The 25,546-nt window shown below is 59.0% G+C and overlaps 1 protein-coding gene across 3 annotated transcripts in view; it reads right to left on the reverse strand.

Moving 5' to 3' along the window:
• Positions 1-3,672: 3,672 nt before the first annotated feature.
• Positions 3,673-25,546, reverse strand: part of MFSD6 (major facilitator superfamily domain containing 6) — a 33,487-nt gene continuing 11,613 nt past the window's right edge. Inside the window, exons 3-8 of one of the 3 annotated variants that reach the window (XM_054722961.1) lie at positions 16,154-16,251; positions 9,008-9,169; positions 7,691-7,789; positions 5,950-6,230; positions 4,082-4,106; positions 3,874-3,954 (exon numbers count right to left, since the gene is read on the reverse strand). In XM_054722961.1, coding sequence (XP_054578936.1) covers positions 3,944-3,954; positions 4,082-4,106; positions 5,950-6,230; positions 7,691-7,789; positions 9,008-9,169; positions 16,154-16,251 — 676 coding nt within the window. In that variant the 3' untranslated portion in view covers positions 3,874-3,943. Of the gene's footprint in view, positions 3,955-4,081; positions 4,107-5,949; positions 6,231-7,690; positions 7,790-9,007; positions 9,170-14,934; positions 15,655-16,153; positions 16,252-25,546 lie in introns of those variants that run through there. The other 2 variants (XM_054722960.1, XM_054722962.1) reach the window with 2 other exon arrangements.

Raw genomic sequence — 25,546 nt, forward strand, 5'->3', positions numbered from 1 at the left:
CGAAGTGACAGGGTACCCGTGTGTGGGCACGACCGCCCCTCCCTTGACACAGGCCCCGAGCGCCTTTTCCCATCCTTTGTTCTCCCTTCGGCGGCGAGCTGTGTACCGAGATGTGTGACACTCCCAGCCTTCCCGCGGCCCTGGAGCCTCGCTGTCTTGCGGCAACGGCATGTTTTTGCTCTGATCCCTGAAGGTGCGGCCTACTGAGCCACCAGAGATGAGGGATGAGGATGCGCTCACCTGGAGAGACCTTAGGAGGTGCCTCCCGCGGGGAACCTGGCTGGTGTGGCTCAGTGGATAGAGCGTCGGACTGCGGCCTGAAGGGTCCCAGGTTCGATTCCTGGGCAGGGCACATGCCCGGGTTGCAGGCTCGATCCCCAGTGTGGGGCGTGCAGGAGGCAGCCGATCCACGATTCTCTCCCATCATTGATGTTTCTGTCTCTCTCTCCCTCTCCCTTCCTCTCTGACATCAATAAAAACATACATTTAAAAAAACAATTGGGGCGGGATGTTTGTTTAGTTTTGGCCCATCTTCCAGAAAAGCAGTGATGAAGCGGAGGGGGAGGGTCGGGGTTTAGGGGAGGCGTCAGCTCCGTCCTGGGCACTCGGGGCGCCTCTTCGTTCGAACCTCGTCACGTCTGTCCCGTCTGGTGCCGCGTCCACGTTGCGGTGAGGGACTCGGCGGTGCAGAAGGTGCTGAAGACCCTTCGGAGCCGCAGTGTGGGCACAGGACGGGAGCCCCCGTGTCGGCGCCCGGCCCTGGCTGCTGCCTTGTTGGTTTTAAAAACAGTCGAGGAAGCGGCCCCCAGCGCACCCGTTCCGGGGTAACTGCGCCTGCGGGTGCCGTGCACCTGCCGGTCACGTGCGCCTCGTACGGTGTCCACACGGTGCTTCTCAACTCCCTGGGCGATGGACCGCCCCCCGCCCCCCCGCATCCACCACAAACAGTACTTTTGTAAAGCAAGTTAGAAAAATTAAATATTTCTAACAAGGACACACAGTACACGCCCCTCCTGGCTCCCGTGGCACGGGCCTTCAGTCCCTCCAACCTGAGCTCTCTCTGACAAACCCTCTCCCGCCGACAGGCTGAGCGGGAGGTGCTGGCTTCCTCGGCGCCTGCCAGTTTCCCGAGTGGAAACAGCCACACGGACGGTCCAGGCGCGAGGCAGGGTTCAGGCCAGGTGCTTTCTGGCTTGTTCTGAATGAAGGAGCTGCGGCCTCCATGCACCCTGGGGGGCGGGGGGCCGGGGCACCTGCCTGCTGGCGTCGGGTTGGAGCTCGACGCCTGGCTTTGTGACCGTGACCCCGTATCTGAGCTGTGTGGGCCCCAGAGACCTAGTGAACGGGGCAGTGACAGGGAAGAGCCAGTCACCTCCTCAGCACACCAGGCAGCAGGGCGGTGGGTGCGGTCCCCTCTCTCTAAATTCTCTTTAAAAACCTTTCACTGCCCTGACCGGTGTGGCTCAGTGGTGGATCCATGCTGGCCCGGCTGGTTCCCCTTTCCCAGGAGTCTCTGCTTCACTCCAGCTGGGCTGCGAGAAACACTGCTGAGGTAGCGGCCCAGCACCCACAGCGCCCCCGTCCGCATCGGGGAGTGCGAATCCGAGGGGAGCCCCAGCCGGTGGCCGCGCACGTGGCCGGTGACAGCTGCCTCCGTGAGCCGTCGGGCTTTCCGGGGCGGACGGAGCTCCGTGCCTGAGAGGCGTCTGTTCCACTTCAGGCTTCGAGGATGGCTACCCGTTAGCAGCTCACCTGTCTGCAGCCACGCACGGCCGCCCCGTGGCCAGTTCGCCCTCCCACAATCAGGAAACGGTCTGAAGCCGGTCACGAAGGCGGCGATTACCAACCTGGGCGGGAGGCCCCGGGCATTCGCAGGAAGTCTCCGGAGGGGTTACTCAAACCCAGTTAATGTGAATTCACTTCCATCTGTTTTACATGGCACCTGGGGCCCTGACCGGTGTGGCTCAGTGATAGAGCGTCGGCCTGCGGACTGAAGGGTCCCAGGTTCTGGTCATGTACCTTGGTTGCGGGCACATCCCCAGTGGGGAGTGTCAGGAGGCAGCTGATCGATGTTTCTCCTCATCGATGTTTCTAACTCTCCCTCTCCCTTCCTCTCTGTAAAAAATCAATAAAATATATTTTAAAAAATTTTAAATGGCACCTGGGGGACAGGACGGCACAGCGCACAGACCACGGGGCGGGCGTCTGCTCCACGGCCGGAGGCCACGGCTCCCACAGGCCGCGGGACCGGGACGGGGACCCTCTGACTCATTCCAGGGGAAGCACTTCCGTGGGTGTGGCCCATCGTGACCATTTAGGAAATGTTTAAAGATGGTATTTATTTTTATCTCGGCATAGCAACTGCATTTCCCAAACAGCGGCTTTTCCGGCGAACACACCAGAACCGTAAACACGAGACACGGATCAGTCAGCGCGCACGGTGCACTCCCGGGCGAGGCCGCCCGCCGCACGCGCCTTTATTCTGTGGTCACATAAGCGTAATAAATACATCGGGTTCGGAAAGGGCACTTACGATGCGTCATGATAACCTACGGTACAGTACGTCTCAGTTCAAGTGCAAAAGTAACTATTTGCTTAACTCCACTGCTTTCCCTTATTATCATCTGTTAAGCTGTGTTTTGTGGGGCCAGACACCAGGCGTGGAATGCCTTCCCCCCGGTGCAGTTTGGTGGACGCAGAGGTCACGCAGCGCCCTTACTCTACCGCGGACCCGTGTGACGGGGCCCTTTCCTCCCCCCTCTGCTCCCCGACAGCGACTGTCCACGCGGGACTGGCCCTCATTCCCCTAGCGGCCCCCTTTCCCCGGCTCCCCGGCTTCCCGTGACCTCGGCTTCCCTGGCAGCAGCGAGCCTGGCAGGCGCCAGCTCGTGGCCCCCACAGCAGCGGTGTGTCCACAGCAGCACCCCGCAGCCACGTCCAGTGTCTGACTGTCCCCCCCCAAAGCGCAGACCCTCCCGTTACGTAATGTTACTCGTGGTCCCCGCCCAGGCACTTACATCGTATACTGTTATTTGGAAATAGTGCTGCTTCTCAAGGAAACCCTTGGAGTTCAGCGATTGAGAAAAACCCGCCCGCCGCGCCGAGCCTGGATCCCTGAACTGTAACGCGCGGTCGGGCGCCGCGGCCTCTCCGTGGCCAGTTCCCCGGGTCTCGGCCCGGACACGGAGCGGGGTGTCTGGGAGGCACCCTGCTCGGGGACTCGCTGCTGTCCTGCGTTCCTCGCCGACAGACGTCCCTGCCAGCTCGGAGGGACCCCGAGGCAGCTTCTGAGGACCCTCCTTCCTTTTCCTAAAAGTACAGACGCTGCGGCTGTTCCTGCTCGCGGGATTCTCCGTCGTACAAATGCTGAAGGTGCTCCTTCAGAGAAACAGCGAGGCGGGGTCTCCTCCGTGTGCACTGAGCCAAGTAACCGGGATAACCACGAGGGGGACACGCCTCCGTGTGCACTGAAACCCCCTCCACTTGGTGTGACTGCGGCCTCCCCCTCCCCCACCCACCCGCCCAGAACGGGAGCCCGGGAGCCCCATTCCTCCCGCCACTCCAGCGGGTCAGGGGGTGGGCCTGCTCCCGCCGATGCGCCGTAGCTGCCAGGTGTGTGTCCGCGCTGACGGGCAGGTACTCAGAAGCGGGTGGCGCGGATGCTCAAGGGGGGCGTGTGCCGGGCTCGGGCGCCTCCCGGTCCGGCCGAGGCCCTTTCCGTGCAGGGGGAGGTGGGCAGGGCCCTCAGGGGCCCCCAGCGGCGGGCAGGGCCTGCGCGCCCCCACCCCCCTCGGCACGCGGGCGGGAGCCGGGCTGGGCGGGGCTGCTCTGCGTGGGGGATGCGGCTGATGGCGATGGCGGGGACGGCTGGCTCCCGGGCGCGCTGGCGGGGATGTCACGCGGGCCGGGCCGGGCTCCAGCAGCGGGAGGGTCTCCCCGGTTCTCACTGGTCCCCTGGGAGGAGAAGAATGGGAGGCGGCTGTGGCACCAGCAACGCCACCCAGCACCCTTTCCACACGCTTCCCATCCAGGAGGCCTCCGGGGACACGCGGGCAGGAGTGGGGGGGAGAGAAGGGCTTACCTTTCATCTCTCTTCCCGGGTGCAACTGCCAGAGCCGCATGAAAAATACAAACACCGTGAGCAGACGGCCGTGGGCAGAGGACCGTCACTGCACCCGCCCGCCACTACAGGGTGCAGCTGTGTCCGCACAGATGGCGGGGCCTCCTGCTGAGACCCCGCAGTTCACCCGAGCGCCCGCTGGCCTCACAGAAGAGGACCCTCCTCCCCCCGAGACGCAGGGAAGGTCCTGCAGGGAGGGGCCTGCCCGCTGGGGGTCCCGAAGTGCCGCTCACAGTGACCCAGGAGCGGGGAGACCCCACGCAGCACAGCACCCGGGAGTGGGGGGTCACTCGCTGCCGCGGCCAGGCCACGCTCCTGCTCTACCACCAGGCCACGCGCCTTAAACCGACCACACGCTTTCCCTGAGCCAGGCTGCCCCTCACATGCTGGGCGCCCACAGAAAGCTTTACTTCTGCGATTGATTCCAAAATGAAAGACATCTTAGTGATGGCTTCTTCCTAAGACGGAGCCAGACCAGCAGCTTTTACTGCAGGAACTGAACACGCCACAGACGGGACGGCCTGCAGCCTCAGGCGCTCCGGTGAGAATGAGGAGTGAGTGCCAAAGCAGTGAAAACGGCCTCCCGCCAACGCCGTCCTTCCTCCGGCCTCGCGTCCCGGCCTCACATCCCGGCCTCACTCGCGTCCCGGCCTCACATCCCGGCCTCACTCACGTCCCGGCCTCACTCACGTCCCTGCCTCACATCCCGGCCTCACTCACGTCCCAGCCTCACTCACGTCCCGGCCTCACTCACGTCCCGGCCTCACATCCCGGCCTCACTCACATCCCGGCCTCACTCACGTCCCGGCCTCACTCCCGTCCCGGCCTCACATCCCGGCCTCACTCGCGTCCCGGCCTCACGTCAGGGCCGAGGCGTCTGGTTTAGATTACAGAGACGCTGGGAGCTGGCTCACGGGCGTGATGAGGATGGTTCCGATCTCTGAAAAGGAAGCTGCCCAGTCGCTCTTCCTTTTTAAGTCCTCGCCCTTTTCTTCTCCTCTGTGCCCCCCGAAGCCACGCTCCCCACGCCGCTGCCGGGACTGCCATGCCGAGCGAAAGGCAGGGAGGCGCCGACACGGAGGCGGGCTCATTGCCGCGGCCAGGCTGCCCCACACGGCACACTCAGCACCCCAAAGGCGGGCTGGAGCCGTCAGCTACCCCAGTTTTACCGACCGCGGTCGACTCCCCTTGGAGAGACCACGCCTCTCAGGCAAGAACATCACCCCTGTTCCTCGTCACGGGAGGCCCCGGCAGAACGACCCTTCCCCGAGTGCATGTCCGCGCAGCCACAGAGGTCAGCGTGACCACGGCTCCCCCGACACCCCGGGCCTGCGCCGCAGCCGCGCCCACAGCATCTCGGACCCGCAGACCCATGGATGCTGGGAATTAACACAAAACCAGAAGGCGTGCTTCAGCTCAGCAGGCACACGCCTCTGGGACACGGCGTACACCTCCGCCACGCGCCTGTCACAGCAGTGAGACCACCCGCAGGCCTCCCGCAAACGCAAACCCGCAGCCGCACCGCTGACAGAGGCCTGCCCAGGGGAGGGAGGCAGCAGGGGAGGAGGCCTGCCCAGGGAGGAGGCCGGCAGGGGAGGGAAGCCTGCCCAGGGGAGGGAAGCCTGCCCAGGGGAGGAGGCCGGCAGAGGAGGGAGGCCTGCCCAGGGAGGAGGCCGGCCCAGGGAGGAGGCCGGCAGAGGAGGGAGGCCTGCCCAGGGAGGAGGCCGGCCCAGGGAGGAGGCCGGCAGAGGAGGGAGGCCTGCCCAGGGAGGAGGCCTGCCCAGGGGAGGAGGCAGCAGGGGAGGAGGCGGCTGAGGGGCGCGGTATACCTGCAGAGGCTGGATCTCCGAGGCGTGGCTCTCCCTGGCAAGCTGCATCATCTCTTTGACCTGGTAGAGGGCGTAGACGAAGGTCACCCAGGGGGAGGCGCTGACGCCCCAGGCGGGCTTGCTGGCGTCCTCCTGCTCCTCCTGGTGCTTGGTCTTCTTGGGCGGGAGGCGCGGCTCCACGCGCGGCAGGACGTCCTCCGGCTGCTGCTGTACCAAGTCGATGGTTGCTATGGGGACAGGACTGGATGGAACCGGAATCCTCTCCGCCAGCATGGTCTTGTCTGGAGAGAAAGTGACGTTCGAGTCATTGTGCAGAGTTTTCTACGTCCTTGAACACACACAGGCATAAGCGGGCGACCCCCAACCCCGCAGCGCGGTGGCAGCCCTCAGCGCCGTGTCCCGGGGCTGCTGCTCGGCGGACTCGCCGCCGCGTTGTGGGAGTTCTTTGAGGACTTTGGGTGCTGACCCCTTACGGGCACCCGTATTGACAGAGGGGACCAGCTAGTACTGGTCTTTCTTCCCGAGTAATTTTCATCAAAGAGCAAAGGAGCGTGAGGCTCATCTTCAGGGTCTCTTGCAGGGCTTAACCGACCTAACGTCTGCTTGTTTACGAAATGTCGTTCGTCCACCTTAGCTGTCACCTCTGTGGGCACCGGGCTCAGCACTGGGCCTCAGGCCCACGCACGGGCCTGCCCACTTAAAGTCAGCATCAAAACGGAAAGGCCCGGGACGGCTGCCTTCATCGGCCTCGACGCAGGCCTGAGACCCAGGCTGGTGGGAGGCGGGAGGCAGAAGGTCAGAAAGAACAGCAGGAGAAGACCCAGCACTGGCCTCCCTTTCCGGAGAGCTTGTTGAAATTGAGATCTGCCCCGGAGTTTCTGTAACGAGCTGGCGTTCCTAACAGAGGCCCCTCAGGGGCCTGAGGCAAACGCCACTCCAAGGAGAGGACCCCAGAGATGAGGCCGGAGCGGACCTGAGGCTGAGCGGGAATGTCTCCTGTACTGGGGCCTTCGTTAAAGAAAAAGGAAAGAAGTTGATTTAAAAAAGTTGAAAACTGCCCAGCTTGTGTGCTCAGTGGTTGAGCATCGACCTATGAACCAGGAGGTCAGGGTTCGATTCCCAGTCAGGGCACATGCCTGGGGTTTCAGGCTCCATCCCCAGTGGGGGGCGTGCAGGAGGCAGCCCATCAGTGATTCTCATCATTGATGTTCCTGTCTCTCTCTCCCTCTCCCAAATCAATAAAAACATTTTTTTTTTAAGTTGAAAATTTGTTCTCATGTAAACATTACAGCTGCTGTAACTGTCTTTCTGTGTAACAGTCTTAATGAAGCCATACCGAATTGAGGGAAAACTTCAAAGTGAGGGTTTCGAGACTTTTTTTCAAAGGAAGGTGAAATCATGGAGATCAACAGTACGTCTTATCCCTAGTAGCACACTTACTGTATAGCCGTCCGTCCACTGGATTTACACTTTACGTACCTTCAGAGTACGAGAGAACCGTGAAACCACGGCTTCCAACAAACAGAACAGCACCCCGGCCGCCCGAAGGACCACTCTTCTCTTCAGCACGTAGGTGGCTCCCCCCGCCCCGCCCCGCCCCCGCCCCGCAGTCTGCAGGAGTCCCTGGGGGCACCGGGGAAACCCAGTCCCCGGCCGCTCCCCACCTCTGGGCTCCGCGGGGCCTGTGTGGGTTCCCCGTGGCTTCACCCTGTAGACCCCAGGAAAGCGCGGGCAGGTCTACCTTCTTCCTCGTCCGGCACTGCCAGCCACTGGATCAGGGCGAAGAGCAGGAGGATCACCAGGCAGCCCATGCCGATTCCCCGGAAGGTGGCAGCAGCCCCTGTGGAAACAAGCCGAGCTCTAGGGGAGCCCCAGGGAAGGCAGGCAGCCCTTCCCCAAAACTCAGCGTTCTCGCAAGTTCAGGACAAGGCAGCAGAGCGTGGGATGAACAGATGGCGGCAGATGGCCACAGCGTCATAGAGTGGGACACACGCGGCCCAGGGGGGTGTCAGGGGGCCCAGGGGGGTGTCAGGGGGCCCGGAGGATGTCAGGGGGCCCAGGGGGTGTCAGGGGGTTGTCAGGGGGCCCGGAGGATGTCAGGGGGCCCAGAGGGGTATCGGGGGTCCAGGGGGGTGTCAGGGGGCCCAGGGGGGTGTCGAGGGGTCCAGGGGGGTGTCGGGGGGCCCAGGGGGGTGTCGGGGGGTCCAGGGGGGTGTCAGGGGGCCCAGAGGGGTGTCGGGGGGTCCAGGGGGGTGTCAGGGGGCCCAGGGGGGTGTCAGGGGGCCCAGAGGGGTGTCGGGGGGTCCAGGGGGGTGTCAGGGGGCCCAGGGGGGTGTCAGGGGGCCCAGGGGGGTGTCAGGGGGCCCAGGGGGGTGTCAGGGGGCCCAGAGGGGTGTCGGGGGGTCCAGGGGGGTGTCAGGGGGCCCAGGTGCTGGCACGGGCCTGTCATGGCCAAATGTTAAAACTGCATTTATGACGACTGAGAGCCTTCACCATCAAACTCCTGGTGCTCTCCCCGCCGTGAGGACGCCGACCTGACTGCGCCGCCCTGCTCATGTGGCTGGAGCTCAGGCAGCGCCAAACCCAGGCCTTCCTGGGCCCCCTCCCGCACAGGCCTGAGCAGCGGGGCCCGGAGCAGAGGACCTCATCCCGGCCCAGCCCGGCGTTTCCGAGGGGCGTCCGACGGGGCAGACACAGGAGCCGGCACAGGCGGGTGTCCCGGTTCGAATCTCAGCGTGGACGAACGACGGTGGGTTTCTCCGCTGGACGTTCCCGGCGGCGTCCGGGGCGCTGACTGCGAACCACGGCCCTGTGCTCAGGCCTCGCTTGGCCTCTGAGGCGGGTGTGGCCTCGCCCTGGCTGTGGTCGGGGTGCGCCCGGTGACAGCTGCCCTCGCCCTCACGACACGGGTGGGCAGTCAGGACCCACGAGAGCCGGAGGGACTGTGCCCCGGAGCCCGCCTCTGCCCGACTTCAGGAGCAATCAGAGTTCACGGAGGGGTCACTGAAAAATCGTACGTGTTCCCCCAGGAGAAAGGGAGGAAGAAAGCCGTTCTTACCGAAGTAGTTGACCAGCACGCCTCCGATCATGGCCCCGCAGCCTCGCCCCAGGCCCAGGTGCAGGCCCTGCAGGATGCCCTGCGCCGACGTGCGCAGCTCGGGGGGCACCGCGGCGCTCAGGTAGGAGATGCAGGCCGCCCAGATGGCCGCGTGCGTCACGCCTGCAGGGGGAGGGACGGTGAGCAGCAGCCTCAGGCCCCTTCCAAACAGGAGCCCCTCACTTAGGTCACACACATCTCTCTGTGAGAGGTGTGTTTTATTTACCCGTGCGTAACGTAGCGTTTACCATGGCACCGTTTTCAAGTGCATCGTTCGTGGCATTAGTACATTCACACTGCTGTGCAACCTTCACCCTCCATCTCCACAACGTCAGCCCAAACTGAAACTTCCCCATCAAACAGGAACTGCCCCAGGCCCTGGGCACCCCATCCTACTTTCTTTCTTTTTAAAAAAAATATATATATTTTTATGGATTTCAGAGAGGAAGAGAGAGGGAGAGAGATAGAAACATCAATGATGAGAGAGACTAGTCGATCGGCTGCCTCCTGCACGCCCCCCACTGGGGACAGAGCCGGAAATCCAGGCCTGTGCCCTGACTGGGAATCGAACTGTGACCTCCTGGTTCCTAGGTCGACGCTCAACTCCTGAGCCACACGGGCCAGGCCCCCATCCTGCTTTCCGTCGCTGTGAATATGAGTGCGCTCGGTGCCTCGTATAAGCGGGCCCCGCGGCACTGGTCCTTCTGTGCCCGCTCCCTCCCCTGAGCACCGTGGTCGGCAAACTGCGGCTCTCGAGCCACATGCGGCTCTGGCCCCTTGAGTGTGGCTCTTCCACAAAATACCACGGCCTGGGCGAGTCTATGTTGAAGAAGTGGCGTTAGAAGTTTAAGTTTAAAAAATGTGGCTCTCAAAAGAAATTTCAGTCGTTGTCCTGTTGATACTTGGCTCTGCTGACCAATGAGTTTGCCGACCGCTGGCCTAGCACAATGTCGCCGGAGTCCCTCCGCGCTGCAGGGCGTCCCGAATGCCGTCCCTCTGAGGCTCGTACTCCGGCGCGCGGGGGACACGTCTGGTTCACCGCCTGGCGGTGGGCGTTGGGTTGTAGCCGCCTCCCGGCTGCTGTGAGCACCGCTGCTCTGACCCTTGGGTGCCGGTGTCTGAGTCCCCGCTGGGTTCCCGGGGTGAGCTCCCAGAAGCGGGGTTACGAGGTCCTGTGGGTAATATCTGTTAACCGGTCAACTGCCACGGTATTTTGAATTTCAGTGAAAAGGTCCACGCTGGCGTCTATATAGACGCTTACGGCGTCCCAGTGGTTCAAACGCGGGGGGCTGCCCAGCTGTCCAGGCGCCGCGCCCTTTTCCGCGCCCGACACGCACAAGAGCCCGGCTCTCTCGTTACGGTCAGCGTTGTTTATAACCACAGCAGGGGGGGGGGGGGCGTCTCCCGGGGTTCGGATTTGCATTCCCCAGTGACTTCTGAGCATCTTTTCCTGTTTTCTTTTCGGCTTATTGGCCATTTGTGTATCTTCTCTGGAGAAATGACGGTTCCGATCCCCTGCTCTCTGTTTTAAACTCGGTGGTCAGGTAGTGTTTTGGGTTTTGGATTTCTTTGCTGTCGAGTTGTAGGAGCTCTTTATATATTTTGGGTATTGGGCACCTATACTGACATTAAGATTATTTCCCATTTTTTTCATTATAATTAGCAACATGATGAACATTGTTGGAGATACAGCTTTTTATGTATCTTAGATTATGTCCAGTGCCTGGCATTCTACAGGCGGGGTTCTTAACGAAGGGATGAACAAGTTTTATGTGTTTTTAACATATAATTCCCGTTTGTTTTCCATTCACAATGCCTCCTCACCAGTTTCATTATATCGTCACCATTTGTTGGGAGGGAGGGGAGAGTAGAGGTAACTGGTGTGGGGGGAGTTGGTCGTCACTTTGAGGGAGAGCAGCTGCACAGTGTGTGGATTGAAATCTTTAGCTGCTTTAAATGTAATAAAAAGGTGGTAACACGACAGGCTCACAAATGGAGGGATGAGAAATCACGCGGTTCTGGTAGGCCGAGTCAGGGACCTGCTCCCTGAGAAACAATCCGCGTGGAGGTGCTATCATCAGAGACTCCCAGCCTGTGCTTTGGAAAGCTGAACTGAAGGATTAATTTAAATTTAAGACTTAATCTGACATTAGTCTGCTCCTGGACAACCAAAACCTGGACAAAACATGGGAATTAATTGTCCCCAAGATACTGGACATCAGCAGCAAGGACAGCAACCTGCGAGGAGGGAGCAGGAGGAGCCCGCTTACTGCCTGGGTAGGGTTTGAAGGCTTCAGGCAGAGGAGGCGCCCTGGGGTGAGGAGGTGGAGTGGACAGTCTGGGGGCCCAAGGCGGCTGGAGGTCTAGAGGTGAGGACCAGGGAGGGGAGAGAGGACGGGGAGGAGAGAGAGGACGGGGAGGAGAGAGGATCAGGGAGGGGAGAGAGGACGGGGAGGAGAGAGGATCAGGGAGGGGAGAGAGGACGGGGAGGAGAGAGGATCGGGGAGGGGAGAGAGGACGGGGAGGAGAGAGGACGGGGAGGGGAGAGAGGACGGGGAGGAGAGAGGGTCAGGGAGGAGAGAGGACGGGGAGGGGAGAGAGGATGGGGAGGAGAGAGGATCAGGGAGGGGAGAGAGGACGGGGAGGAGAGAGGACGGGGAGGGGAGAGAGGATCAGGGAGGAGAGAGGACGGGGAGGAGAGAAGATGGGGAGGGGAGAGAGGACGGGGAGGAGAGAGAGGATCAGGGAGGGGAGAGAGGATCAGGGAGGAGAGAGGACGGGGAGGGGAGAGAGGACGGGGAGGAGAGAGAGGATCAGGGAGGGGAGAGAGGACGGGGAGGAGAGAAGATGGGGAGGGGAGAGAGGATCAGGGAGGGGAGAGAGGACGGGGAGGAGAGAGGATGGGGTCCTGCAGGAGTTGCCCTCAAGCATTCAAGAGCACCGATCAGCAGAGCAGGTGCAGACACCGATCAGCAGAGCAGGTGCAGACACCGATCAGCAGAGCAGGTGCAGACACCGGCAAAGCCAGGAAAGAGCCACCGGAGAGCCCTTCAGAGCAGCGCTCAGCCCAGGCCGGGCCAGGAATAGTACTGGCCTCACCGGCCAAACCGGAAAAACTCGATTCCTGGGATGGATGGGTACTCGGAACAGTCGGGTGATGTGACGAAAGAACCCGCCCTGGTCTAACACGCTCCACCTCCTGATCTCCAGCAGCAACACCCCGACACCCCGAAGGGTCCCGTTTCCAAGTAACGTGGAGTCAGACCCAGCAGCCGCAGGGCGAGGTCACAGTGGCCGGCAGACACGCCCCGTCCCGGACCCCTCACTCACTAGATCCTGTGGAGTCAACACTACCTTTCCCCTCACACTGGATCGCACGCCCTGCAGTTAACAGGAGGACATCCCACCAGCTTCTCTCAGGCTTACGTATGTTTCAGGCATCATTTCAACGAGGTTATTTTTTAACCAGAAATATGGGCTAGCTGACTAAGGTAGCATGCACTCGTATTTAGTTTCCACAGAAGTCAAATAAAATATTTGCTTTACCGGGTGGAACAATTCCAGTCTCTCAGAACTGAGCAGTGCCTGCCTGGGATCTTAACTATAAAAGCTGGCACGGTGGTATTATTAAATATATTATTAAAGATGCTGTCGATGCCATTTCTTTTCAGATACATATGTTTTTTTTCATTAACAACACTAAAGAAAAAACTCAAAAACATGCCGAGAACTAAAATGAATTTATTCAAAATTCATTGAGATTCAACAGTAACTTCTAACATAGGTTTTGAAATCATGTCTTAAAGATGAATCATTAGCTTGGCTCGGTGGATAGAGCGTCGGCCTGCAGACTCAAGGGTCCCAGGTTCGATTCCGGTCAAGGACATGTACCTTGGTTGCAGGCACATCCCCAGTAGGAGGTATGCAGGAGGCAGCTGATCGATGTTTCTCTCTCATCAATGTTTCTAACTCTCTATCCCTCTCTCTTCCTCTCTGTAAAAAACCAATAAAATATATTTTTTTTAAAAAGATGAATCATTAAAGGCCTGAAACCTCACCAAATGGCTGCAAAGACCCTTGGATGGGTCTTTGTGTCCATGTCGGCAACCAACTGCAGGGTTGACGCGTAGAGAAAGATGGGCCTACGCATTTATGTGACCCCAAAAATAACAAACGCGTGGTTGCTATAGTTTTAGATCAAATGTAATTTTAGCAGCTATTCTCTTAAGTGGGAAGGCTTGGGCACACACAAAACCTCCCAATAATAGGGTTTCCACCTTTCTTTTTTAAATCTCAGGGTTTCCCCAAAACTTGGAGTCACCTGAGATCAGAAAGCCAGGGCTGGCCTCAGTCAGGAGGCTCTGAAGCTATTCTGAGGGCGTGCTGGTTGGCACTGCGTGGCACATGTGAAAGGGTTCTCTAATTGGGCTTCCTTATTGCTCTCTGAGGCTGATTAGATATGGGCAGTGCATCCTGGAAAGCAGCTCCGGGCACTGACTGAAGGGAGAGCAGGAAGGCCTGCGGTAAAAAAAGGCTCGACCGAAAGCAGAAGAACGGAAGCCGCTCGGCCTGTCTGCTCCAGCACCGTCCAGGGCGGCCGTGGAACGCAGCTCCTCGAATACCCTGTTCCCACTATCATGTACGTGGGAGGGTCCACATCCTTTCCTGGAAAGGAAACCAGCCACACCAAACAGTCCACAGAGGGGCCTGGGTCGGTAACACCCCCTTTGGACACAAAGGACAACGGTAGACGTGCGGTTCTTGCTCTTACACGTGAGCAGGCAACCTTCCCGTGATCATGTGATAATCGGAAACTCCTGCCCGTGTTTTCACTCCAGTTCGGTCTGGTCCTCTGCTTTTAAAAGAATGCAAAAGCCGTCCAGAAATCTACAAACCCTCCCCCGTTCTCCTACTTGTAAGACAAGCACGGAAGTCTGGACAGCTGTGCTACCTGAAACAACTGTCCTCTAAGATTTGGGGTGAAGTAGGTCATACACTTGACTTTTTATGAGAGAGCTGGGAAAGAAGTCGACGATGATCCTCCCTTTGATGAGATAAGTGTGCAAATTTAGTCAGTGGCCTGGGTACATGTGTTTACACTGGAGCTATAATTTTTTTAAATGAATCCTCAACCGAGGATATTTTTTTCCATTGATTTTTAGAGAGAATGGAAGGGAGGGGGAGAGACAGAGAGAAACACGGATGTGAGAGAGACACAGAGTGGTTGCCTCCCACATGCCCCCGACCAGGGCCGGGAGTCTGCAACCGAGGTATGTGCCCTTGACTGGAATCGAACCTGGGACCCTTCAGTCCACAGGCCAATGCTCTATCCACCGAGCCAAACCAGCTAGGGCAGAGCTACAATTTTTAAACCCTTTAGTGTGAGATAACTAAGTTGGTGGATAAAACAATAAGAATAAAAAGATGTCAATCTCTCTCCCCCCCCCCCCCACACCCACACACACACAGCTCTGAAGGTCAGCCTGGTGAACATCGTAAGAGACTGATTCTTCCTAAAAACCACCAACCAGCCAACCAGCCAACCAACCAACCAGCCAACCAGCCAACCAACCAACCAGCCAACCAACCAGCCAGCCAACCAGCCAGCCAACCAACCAACCAACCAACCAGCCAACCAACCAGCCAGCCAACCAGCCAACCAACCAGCCAACCAACCAACCAACCAGCCAACCAACCAGCAGCCAACCAACCAACCAACCAGCCAACCAACCAGCCAACCAACCAGCCAACCAGCCAACCAACCAACCAACCAACCAACCAGCCAACCAACCAGCCAACCAGCCAACCAACCAACCAGCCAACCAGCCAACCAACCAGCCAACCAACCAACCAGCCAGCCAGCCAACCAACCAACCGACAGGCCCCGGGCAGGCAGGGGAGGAGGAGTGTGTGACTCAGGGCCTGCAGCTCTGGGACAGGCAGACCTTGGGGTCCAGTGGTTTCAGGCTTAGTTTAGATGTTTCCTTGTCGCTCGCACACGTCTAAGGGGCAGGGGCAGCTCTGCTACATCCACTCGGGGGCCAGGCTGCGGGCTCGGTCTCCAGCCGGCGGGTGGGGGGAGAGGATGGCGCTGGGGCTTTCACGGGCTGGAGTTAGAAGCGACACCTCATTTCTGCTCACACTCCGTTTCACACGAAGAGCTGACCCTCTGGATCCGCATGATTCTGTGGGGGTTTCTGGGTCAAGTGGGTTTTGTGGGGGCTGGAGAGGTCACCTCAGGCCACTCAGGGGCGAGCTCATGGCGAGTGGTTCACTTGGACCTCACGAGGAGACGTTACACTGGTGGGGCCGCGCTTGCGCCCTCGGGGTCGGGGAAATGACCTCGGCGATCTCTACGCTAAGGAAACTGTAGGTCATCGGAGACTGTGCAGTACAGTGAGTGGCCCAGGAGACCTCAGTCCCAGGCCCTCGTCCCGAGCCTTTATTTTACTCGTCATGCCGACCACCCAGTGGCCTGGCCCACCGCTGCCAGGGGTTCTCGGGGCATCGCCTGGGAACGCGAGCTAACGCGGAGGTGAGCTCAGAGGAGGCGCCAGGTTCGGTGCTCCTGACCCCAAGGAAAGCGCCTTCGAGGCGTTCCCAAAGATCTGCGGAAGGAAGCGGGCATTCAGGCACCTCCACGCCATCAGGGCAGCTACTTGGGTAAAGGCCCGAGGGGAGACCACGGCCTGCGTAGCCTTAGTTATAAATCGCTAGCTGTGACAAAAATAACCGAAGCTATAAAATAATTGTGACTCATTAAGTGTCGTTAACCTACAAAAACAAACCACCAAAATCTACAAGACAGACCCATTTAATTTAAAAAACACCCTCGATGTCCACGCCCAGCCATTGTCCACAGGAGTTTATCCTCGGTTCCTCTTCCTTTGTTTAATCGCAGGGTGTGGGTCAATCCAGCTCTGCCTGGCTCCACCCAGGCAGCGTGCGGAGTGACCGAGGGCCACGGAGGCCACCTCTTCCCTAGCAACCCCTCAGATCAGACAGAGCAGCAGCCCGCCCTCCTCTGTGCAGGCCCCTCGCCGCACCGGGCAGGGAACAGCCCGACGTGGAGGGGGGGCGGGGGGCGGGGGGCAGTGGGGGACTCACCCTGGAGCACCTCCATGGGCAGCACGGTCCAGGCGTTCTGCAGGTAGGAGATGTAGATGTAGCGCGCCGTGTTGCAGGCCAGGCCGATGTACAGAACCCTGGGGACGCAGAGGAGAGTCAGTGGGGCCCGGGGTCAGATACAGAACACGCAGGTGTCGCTTCTGTTGTCCCTGCCCAGCCGCCCATCCCCCAGACCGCCCTCCAGGCTGAGCATCCCCCAGACCGCCCTCCAGGCTGAGCCAGCGGGGGTGGGGGGAGGGTGGGGGGGGAAGCATCCCCCAGACCGCCCTCCAGGCTGAGCCGGGGAGCGAGGGCTTCTCGGGAGGCAGAGGACTGCTCCTGACATATCTGCCCTCGGCCTCCCACGCTGGCCAGCGTGAAGGCGACATCCTTCCTGAGCCCCATCAGTGCAGGAGGGGGGCGCTGTCAGCTAGTCCGGGCACCCCGCCAGCTGCGGTGACGCGGCTTCCTTCCGGGCAGAGGGGGCACACGCCTGGAGGAGCGACCTCCCCACGAGGGGCGGGCCAGGAAGGACAGGGGAGCGTGACTGTGGACGTGGCCTCGCGGCAATCCCCCAGACACCAAGCCGCCTCACAAGGACACTCTCAAGGTCATCCCAGCTGCCAGCCAGCGATGGCTAATAAACTGTGGGAATGAGAAACTTTTCCTCTTAGGTCCTTGTCTGTTTTTTAAAGCAGGAAGCCACTTGCTGCGTCCCCCCTCGCAGCCAGCACCGCCAAAACCACGAGGAAAAACACACTCAGCCCAGCCCCACGGCGTGTGTCCAAGCACCTAAGGCCACACGCGCTCGCTCTGAACGGGCGGCGCTTCTCTGTACGAAACAGCCTGCGGGGGCTTCTCTGTCCCGGCTGCTTCCCATTTCCTGTGGGTTCTCCCAGCCTCAAAGCTTCTCCTGTTTTCTAAACTCCGGAGGACGGAAACCAGAAGGTGAAAGAAAGAAACCAACACGACAATCACTGGTCTTTTCCTCATCTCTAGCGCTCAACTGTGTTTATGTTCAAATCATTCCTATAAATACTGTCCTCTTCCAAACATCGGATCAGGGAGAGGAAATGCGCCGAGGCTCAGCTGGCACTAACCGCAGATCTGGGACAGGCGGGTGGGAGAAGGCAAAATAAAATAAAATAAAATGAAAAAGGTTGGGGGTGGGAATGGGATGGGAAGCGGGTCAGGGACTGAGGCGAGCTCAGGATTGGAAGGGTCCGGGTTCGATTCTGTGGACATGATGTTCTTTGAACTTGTCTGTGTTGAGGGGAAAGTCTATGTCTCGGTCCTCTGATAAAAAACCTGTTCCACGAACTTGCTAACGATCCACCACCCAGGGTCCCTCTAGGACACAAACAAGCAGAAGAGCCCACAGGAAATTCATGCAAAATGCACACAGTTACACACGCCTGTGTCTCCTTCTTACGTTCCAAACCAGCGGCCTAACCGGGATCAGCCACCCTCCCACACAGGCCACCAGTGAGCGGGCCGGGCCTGGGCCTCCTCACCCACTCGGCCCTGCTGTGGCGTGAAAGCAACCACAGACTCACAGTCCGTGAACGGCCTCGCTGCTGTTTCCACAGAATCTGACTTATAAACCCTGACATGTAAGCCTCACCTGCTTTCCATGTGTCACAGGTAGTCTCCTTGTGACTCTGTCCAACCCCTTAAAGGTACAGAGACCATCCTTGGTTCACGGCCGGGCCATTCACAAACAGCAGGCCCAACGCGGCCATGGCTGCGGCTTGCCAGCCCCGGCCTGGCTCGTGCATCTCTCTGGCTGCCCGTCGGCTCTGCTCAGGGAACTGGTAGAGCTGCTGGGGTCGAGGCCCGGGCACTGCGGCAACGCTCTCTGGGCAGCGGGCACCGCGCTCCGGAAAGCTCCGCGATCACCCGGTGCCCAGCCCGGGGGGACGGCCGCGGGCTCATCCCAGGCAGCTTGCAGGAATGCTCTCCTATGTTCCCAGCGTAGAAACGTTGCTAATACACCGTCCTTGTGTCCGCATCGCCTCTCCCGAACCGTCCTTCTGAGCCCAGTCCTGCGTCAGGGTTACCACGACGACCAAGGTTGCTCCGTCCAGCCCAAGGTCCCGGCCGAAAGCGGCCTCGCGTCCGCCAGCCGCCAGCCGTCTAAGGACAGACTGGCTTCGCCTCCAGACCCTGCGCGCGCGCACTCCAGCCGCTGGGCCCGACTGCTGGGCCCGGGGCCTCCCGTGGCCACTACCCAGCCCGCGGCTCCGAGTCCATGTCTCCTTCACTTCTCCCCGCGTTCTGATCGTTCTGATGGCGGCGGCCCTGCAGGACCCAGGGCGCCTTAGGGAGCAAACGCCGAGAAAGAAGCACCCGGGCTACGGGCTCCTTCAGATCACTGTCGCCCAGGGAGTGGCCCCAGATGGGCACTCAGCACATGGCAGCCTCGTTGTTGTTGTTGTTGTTATTATTATTTAAAGGAGAGTAACCCAGGACCCTTTTGTTTTCTGGAAACAGTTTTATTCCAGAATTTCGAGAGAGAGGGGCGTCCTCGCCTTCCTTCCTCGCCAGCGTCCCGGGGCAGCCGCGGCTCAGGAGTGGCCAGGGCGGGCCCGTGCGCGGAGAGCGAGGCCGCGTTCTGCTCCGTGACGGGGAAAGGCCGCTGGGAAGTACCTCAGCGGCCTGCGAATCCCTTTACATCCGAGTGGAGTGTTTAGTATTTAACCCGCCGCGTGAGCCGCTGTCCTGGGGTGGATTTATGTGCTGAAGTCCCGAGTCCTAAACCCCCGCGCCTGCGATAACTGCATCTGGAGAGAGGCCTTTCGAGAGGGTGTCGTGGGAAGTGATGTCGGGGGCAGAGAGACGGCTGGCGGTCCCTGCAGGTGTCCGGGCACCTACAGAGAACCGGACACCAAAAGGGAAGAGCAGGACAGGCAGAGGGAGCTCGGGGACCAGGGCTGACCGTGAACCCCAGGGGTGTACGCGCTGGTCCTCCCGGAATGACGCGCATCTCCGCACCGGCACCGAGTCCTGCCGTGACCGTGTGAGAGGACGTGCCTGTGGTTTGGGGGAGAAGGCAGGAGAACCCCTCCCTCCAAGCTCTTAGAAAGTCATTAAAATAGGAGGTTTCGGCCTTGTGAGAGAGTTACGTTTTAGTCTAGACAAGTCCCTGTTTTCTCATACCCAGCCCGCCCCAGCCAGCTCCCATGATGCCACGTGACTGCAAATGCCCCTCGGGTGCCCTGCCCCTCCAGCGGAACAAGCCTGCCGTGCGCTCCACCATCGCTTGTCCGCCCCCCTTCTTGTCCCCTCGTGGTGGCATCTCGGTGCCCCACTCACAGGCCTGCCTGGTTTTAAAGGAACAGAGCTGCCCAGCCGGCGTGGCTCAGTGGCTGAGCGTCGACCTATGAACCAGGAGGTCACGGTTCGATTCCTGGTCAGGAAACATGCCTGGGTTGCGGGCTCCATCCCAGGAGGGAGCCGATCCAAGATTCTCCCTCATCATTGATGTTTCTCTCTCTCTCCCTCTCCCTTGCTCTCTGAAATCAATAAAAAATATACCTATTTTTTTAAAAAGAACAGAGCTGGCATTCTCTGAGCTACCGTCACAGCACAGTCTCCTGCCTCAATGGTAGCAGAGCAGCCAGACGGAGGGGGACGTAGCCACAGGGCCCACGACCTGAGCACCCTGGGGCTGGGACGGCCACGCCTCATGCCCACACCAGGTGCCTCGCTGGACGTGGCGGAGCCAGGCCCTCGTCTCCCGTTCCCCTCTGCCCGTGGGAGTCCTCCCGTGACAGGAACCATCCCTCCAGGGGACCTCCCAGGGTCTCCCAGCTCCCCTGGCTCCTCCCCGGCCCTCTGTCCCTCGTTGCCGTCGGAGCGCTGGCCACAGCTGCAGGCGCACAGGGCCTGGGCGTCCGGGACAAGGCTGTGCCCGCTTTATCTGGGTACTTAGGGAGTCTGCCTTGCTCAAGTACTCAGTGCGTCCACAGCAACAACGTTTAACAGTCTCAAACGCGCTGATAAGCGATGACGGAAGCAAGAACTGTTCTCCTGGAAGGGCGTTTCTCCCGTGGCCGCTAGGGTCACGGACGGGATGACTCTCCCCTGGGGGCCCCATTCACTGCGGGGCGTTTGGGGTCCCTGACCCCTGTGTGCCGAATGCCAGTCTCTGAAACAACGGAAAAGGCCCCAGACATTCTACACACCTGCTGCTGAGAGCCTCTGGGCAGGTCTCTGAAAGCAGTGCTTCCTGGTCGTGTAGCATAAAGTGTCGTGTGTGTGTGTGTGTGTGTGTGTGTGTGTGTGTGTGTGTATTTCCCTCTCCTAGTTACGTTAGTACACACACAGACCGAGAAGGACACAGAAACCAAACCACGATCGATGGCTATCTTGGACATTTCTGATTACAGGGCCCTTCATTGTCTAAAGAATATATTTCTGTAGATTTTGAGTTTGTATAGTGAATTATGTATTTTTCCCCTTAAATATATTTTTATTGATTTCAGAGAGGAAGGGAGAGAGACAGAGAGAGAAACATCCATGATGAGAGAGAATCACTGATCGGCTGCCTCCTGCACGGCCCCCACTGGGGATGGAGCCCGCAACCTGGGCATGTGCCCTGACCGGGAATCGAACCGTGACCTCCTGGTTCACAGGTCGATGCTCTACCACTGAGCCGCGCTGTGGGATGGTGAGAAGGGTGGTGCACAACCACAGGAGCGACATCCCCTAGGATTAGCCCTGCTCTTTAACTGGCGAGGGCCTCGGGCACCGCGCCGAGGAGAAGCCAGCACAACATGACACTGGTCACTACTTTCCCCGGCGCACGGCTCCTCCTCCCACAGCGGCCTTTTGTCCTGAACTATGAATAGCGCCGTGAACAGTAAGGCCGCTGTTCGCCACTCAGCCTGGCCGCCATGACATCACAGGGAGACACAGTTCTCTGCAAAGATGTTCTTCCCCGCGGGCTGCAGAAAACAAATCACAGCCTTTCAGCTCTCGATCATAATTCTCCTATTTTTGAGACTCTACAGCTTATAGTTTAATAATGAGGACCTGTACTTGAAGTAGCTCTCAGTGGCTTTCCCTATACAAAGGAATATCAACGTCACTGCAGGAGGTGGGGAAGGCACAGAAAAACAGAAATCTACCCACGTAAAGTAATAATAGCATCATTACCATCGCCGTACGCCAGCCACTCCAGCGATGGCAGCTCACTGCCGCGAAGCCCTGAGCGACGGCACGACGGAGGACCTAAACGATCGACAGCGTCAGAAAGGGTCGGGGAGGAAATCGCAAACGGACCACGATGTTCTTTGAGGGGGAATGTTAGGGAAAGCCACAATCATTTTAACTTGGCAGCCTGAACGATCTGTACGCTTCTGGTACTGTACGAAGTCACTGTATTTTCATCCAGTTCCAGGGGTCTTGTAGTTACGATCAACATAACACATCGGAAGACTGACAAAGTAATAGCAAAAAAAAAAAAAAAAGGAACGGAACCCTTACTATGTGCCAGGCCTGTTCTGAACAGTTGCTGTGCTTTATCTCCCTCAGCCCTCAGAGGAAGCCGGGAGGTGGGCACTAGGAGGCTCCCTGTTCACAGAGGACAAAAGAGACGTGTCACGTGTCCCAGGCCACAGGCTCGCGCGCAGAGCCGGGTGCTGGCCGGGCAGCCCGAGCGCGCCCCGCGGTGACCACCGCGCACACGGCCCTTCGGGAACGAGCACAGGAGCCCTCCCCGAGGAAGGACAGCCCCTGCCTCTCCCCCATCTCTGCTCCTCTCACTCCTCTTCCCGTTCCTGCCCTCCCTCCCTGCTGTGTCTTCACTGACTGACACTCCAGAGGCCGGCTCAGGCGGCGGCATCGGAGCGGGGCGTGGACCCCGGGACAGTGAGCAGCGTGCGGCACGACCCCTCGGAACAGAGCACGCGTCCATCTGAGGGTGCTCGCTCCACGCAAGACGCACAGGCCACGTTTCAACGGGACCGGCCATGTGGGCGTCGGAGCTTGGGAACAACCGTGACTGACCTTCAGCCCCTTCTCTTCTCCCGCAGCACCTGCCTGTCGACCTTACCGTGTTCCTGGGTGAGCCCGGGCCCCCGGCCCTCTCCTCTCCATTAAGCTCAGGCTTACGATCGTCAGCTGTGCCGGACATTCCGACCGACGGTCCGACTTCCAGCTGAACAGACCCAGCGCTGCAGGCAGAGGGCTCCCCGGTGCTGAACCTCCTCCTGAGTTTTCTCTGGGGTCCCGGGGAGCCCACGCTGACGCGTGGAGGTCTCTACCTCACTTTCTGCGTCCAGACCCCTCTGCCAGGTTCACCTTCCCCATCCATCCCTCCCCTCGGCTTCTGTCGCCCCGCGGCAGCTCAGGCCGTGGCCTTCACTCGGTGGGCCCCACGCACTGCAGTTAAGCAAACAAGTGAAGCCCACGGCCTCCCCTGCTCTGCGCCCGGCTGGGGCCCCTCCTGCCCAGGACAGAGTGCACATCCTCCTTCCCGCACCCCCGGGCCTCAGCCCCCCGGTTCCCACCCCTCCTCCCAGTGCCCATCTCCGTGTCCTATCATCGGGGACCCTCTCGCCTAAATTCTTCCAGCCTGCCTTGAACAAATACCCAGGGTTTTGATTTTTCCACAGCACAGAGTAACACCGGCTCCTTTAGAGCATGTATAACTAATGATTTCAATTTCCTATGAAAACGGAGTCTTTCCACCGTTTGTATTGTGGTAAAAGTTGTGTGTAAGGAAGAAGTCACATTCCCTTAGAAACGGGGCAGAAGAAAGAGCTGGTTCAGGCCACCCTCTTTCTGTCTCTTACCCAGGAACCGACCGGGCTGCACCGGGAGCCGCTGGGGTCCGGGAAGTGTGGGCGCCCGGCGCACCCTCGGGAGCCGGTGGGAGGGTCTGGGTGCCGGAGCTGGGACTCCCTGGTGGCCCGCGGGCAGCACCCGCCGGAGGGAGCCCAGGCAGAGGCCGTGGGCATCAGGCGCTGCCCGGCCCGGCGAGGAGAGGCCCGAGGGCCGGAGGGCGCGGGATGACAAACGGCACAAAGAGGGATAGAAGCCAGGGAGAGAGGATGAGAAGCAAAAGAAGAAAAAGGAATGATAGCCACGGCCTCTCAGGTCCGTCATGGCAGCGCAAACCCCGCCTTCCCCACGCCCCCCCCCCAGCCCCGCTGCGTGTCCCCCTTCGTGGTCCGACCGCCCCTCCTCAGTGCACACACGTGCGCCCCGTCCGCTACGGGGCCTCCCGCAGCCTGCGCTCCCTCCGGCCCAAGCGACGGCCAGCTCGTGTGGGCACGTAGCGCCTCGAGTGTAACTAACGGCGAGCGTGGTTAACATGTCACCCCTCCCGCGGACACGGCATGGCCACGCTGACCGCAGTGCCAGGGCCTCCCGGCGAGGTCAGAGCTGACTGCGTAGGTTTGCGTGTCCCCTAAAATGCAAACGAGGTTAAATCGGAAACCAGCGGTGAGGGCCTGATACTGGCGAGCAGTGATTGACAGGTGTACCCGTGGTTGCTGGCCACGTGTCTGATCACCACTCACAGCTGCTGAGACACCCGGCGAGGTGTCGCGTACGCCCGTGCGAGGCATTTATGTTCCGGTGAAAGATGGCTGTTGTCCTCTTTACGGGGATTAGCCTAGACATGTACTTGCTGTGAATTCCAAACCTGTGATCTCAAGTCAAAAGGAGTTACCTCTCTCAGTGGAAATACTAAGCACTGTCCTGTTTGCCTGACAAAGCCACGTCCCAGAGGAGGACAAATTCCAAGGCCAAAATCAAAGAAATCATTTACTCAGTTCGTGTGTGCGTGTGTGTGTGTGTGTGTGTGTGTGTGTGTGTTTACACGGATAGACAGGCTATTCCCTGAAAAACTGGGCCCACACAGCAAGAGCTGTTCAAATGCTAAGTGGATCAAAAGTGGACACTGTATTTTCAAAAACTATTCTGGTATGAACTTTTACTATGAATCTCTATAGCGAATCTGTGGAAAACCCACTTCTGACATTAGGATATTTACAATTTCCATGTTTTTAGGGTAGTGCTGGCCCCTAAAAACAAACCCCAATGCGACAGTCACAGAATGGTGAGAAGTACCTGCATCTGTAAGAGCCCCCGAGAGCTCCCTCCTCATGACCCATCAGGGGAACAGAAAGTCTGTGCATTTGTAGAAAGATAACTTCTCCTCATCGATTATTTAATGTAACATATTTTCCCAATGAAAAGTTTGAACTGTCACCACCACATTGTCAAACCCCCAATGTCAACCACCACCACCTGACTGGGCTCCCGAAATCCTCACCAGAAAAAACACACCCATGTTCATTCTACCTGGACACGTGGGCAGAATCTCACTGCGATCAGAATCCTTTAAAAAGTAGTTACAATAGCCGAAACCGGTGTGGCTCGGTGGATAGAGCGTCAGCCTGTGGACTGAAGGGTCCCAGGTTTGATTCCGGTCAAGGGCATGTACCTTGGTTGCGGGCACATCCCCAGTGGGGAGTGTGCAGGAGGCAGCTGATTGATGTTTCTCTCTCATCGATGTTTCTAGCTCTCTATCCCTCTCCCTTCCTCTCTGTAAAAAGTCAATAAAATATATATTTTTTAAAAAAGTAGTTTTTTCCGTCCACATTTTAATGGACGGAATTGAAATGCAAAAGAGGTAGTGATCACAAATGGATGGAATCCCAGCAGGCCTTGGGAGCGTGTGACCACTTCCCCCACATCTCTAAGAACAGGGAGATGCCTGCTGTACACGAAACCAGGAAAGCGAAGGGAGCCTGAGGCTTTCACTGACGAGTAACTCAGAATGCTCAGGAAAGGAAAACACGAGGGTAAGCTCATGCAGTTACCCAATTATCGCAAACCTGCTAGGGTTTTATCATGGAAAAATGAGCCTCCGACCACAGGCCCAGGCAGAGACGAAGCTGCTGTTAGCACATGAGAACCCAGACACACACTCTGCACCGCGTCAACACGCAGGTAATCCCGCTGACGGATGACATGATGGCATCTGGGCGCTCCTGTCGCAGCTCAGACCGCGCTGGGTCGCTGTCCGGAAATGAAGGGCTGGTTTTAATAGCGAAAGTGGATGGCCCTCCGGCACCCAGTCTGAGGAGAACTGTCTACGCGACTCAGAGAATGTACACATGACCTGGGCAAGGCCAAGGTCATCCCACGTCCTTAATATGGCAACACGGTCTGCAGATTGGCCCCCGGAGTGTGCTGGGGACGCTGGGTCTGGGAGCCACTCACACGGGGCCTGGCTTTGTTTAGTGACAACGAGGGGGTCAAAGGTTTGAGAAAGAAGGGATGGGGCACAGCCGCCCAAAGCGAAACCAAAGCAAACATGAAAAAAAATGTACAGTTGTTTGGGGGAAAGAATGGTTCTAGGCTGAAACTTTAAAT

This window comes from Eptesicus fuscus, chromosome 11 (assembly GCF_027574615.1).
Source record: "Eptesicus fuscus isolate TK198812 chromosome 11, DD_ASM_mEF_20220401, whole genome shotgun sequence".
NCBI lineage: Eukaryota > Metazoa > Chordata > Mammalia > Chiroptera > Vespertilionidae > Eptesicus > Eptesicus fuscus.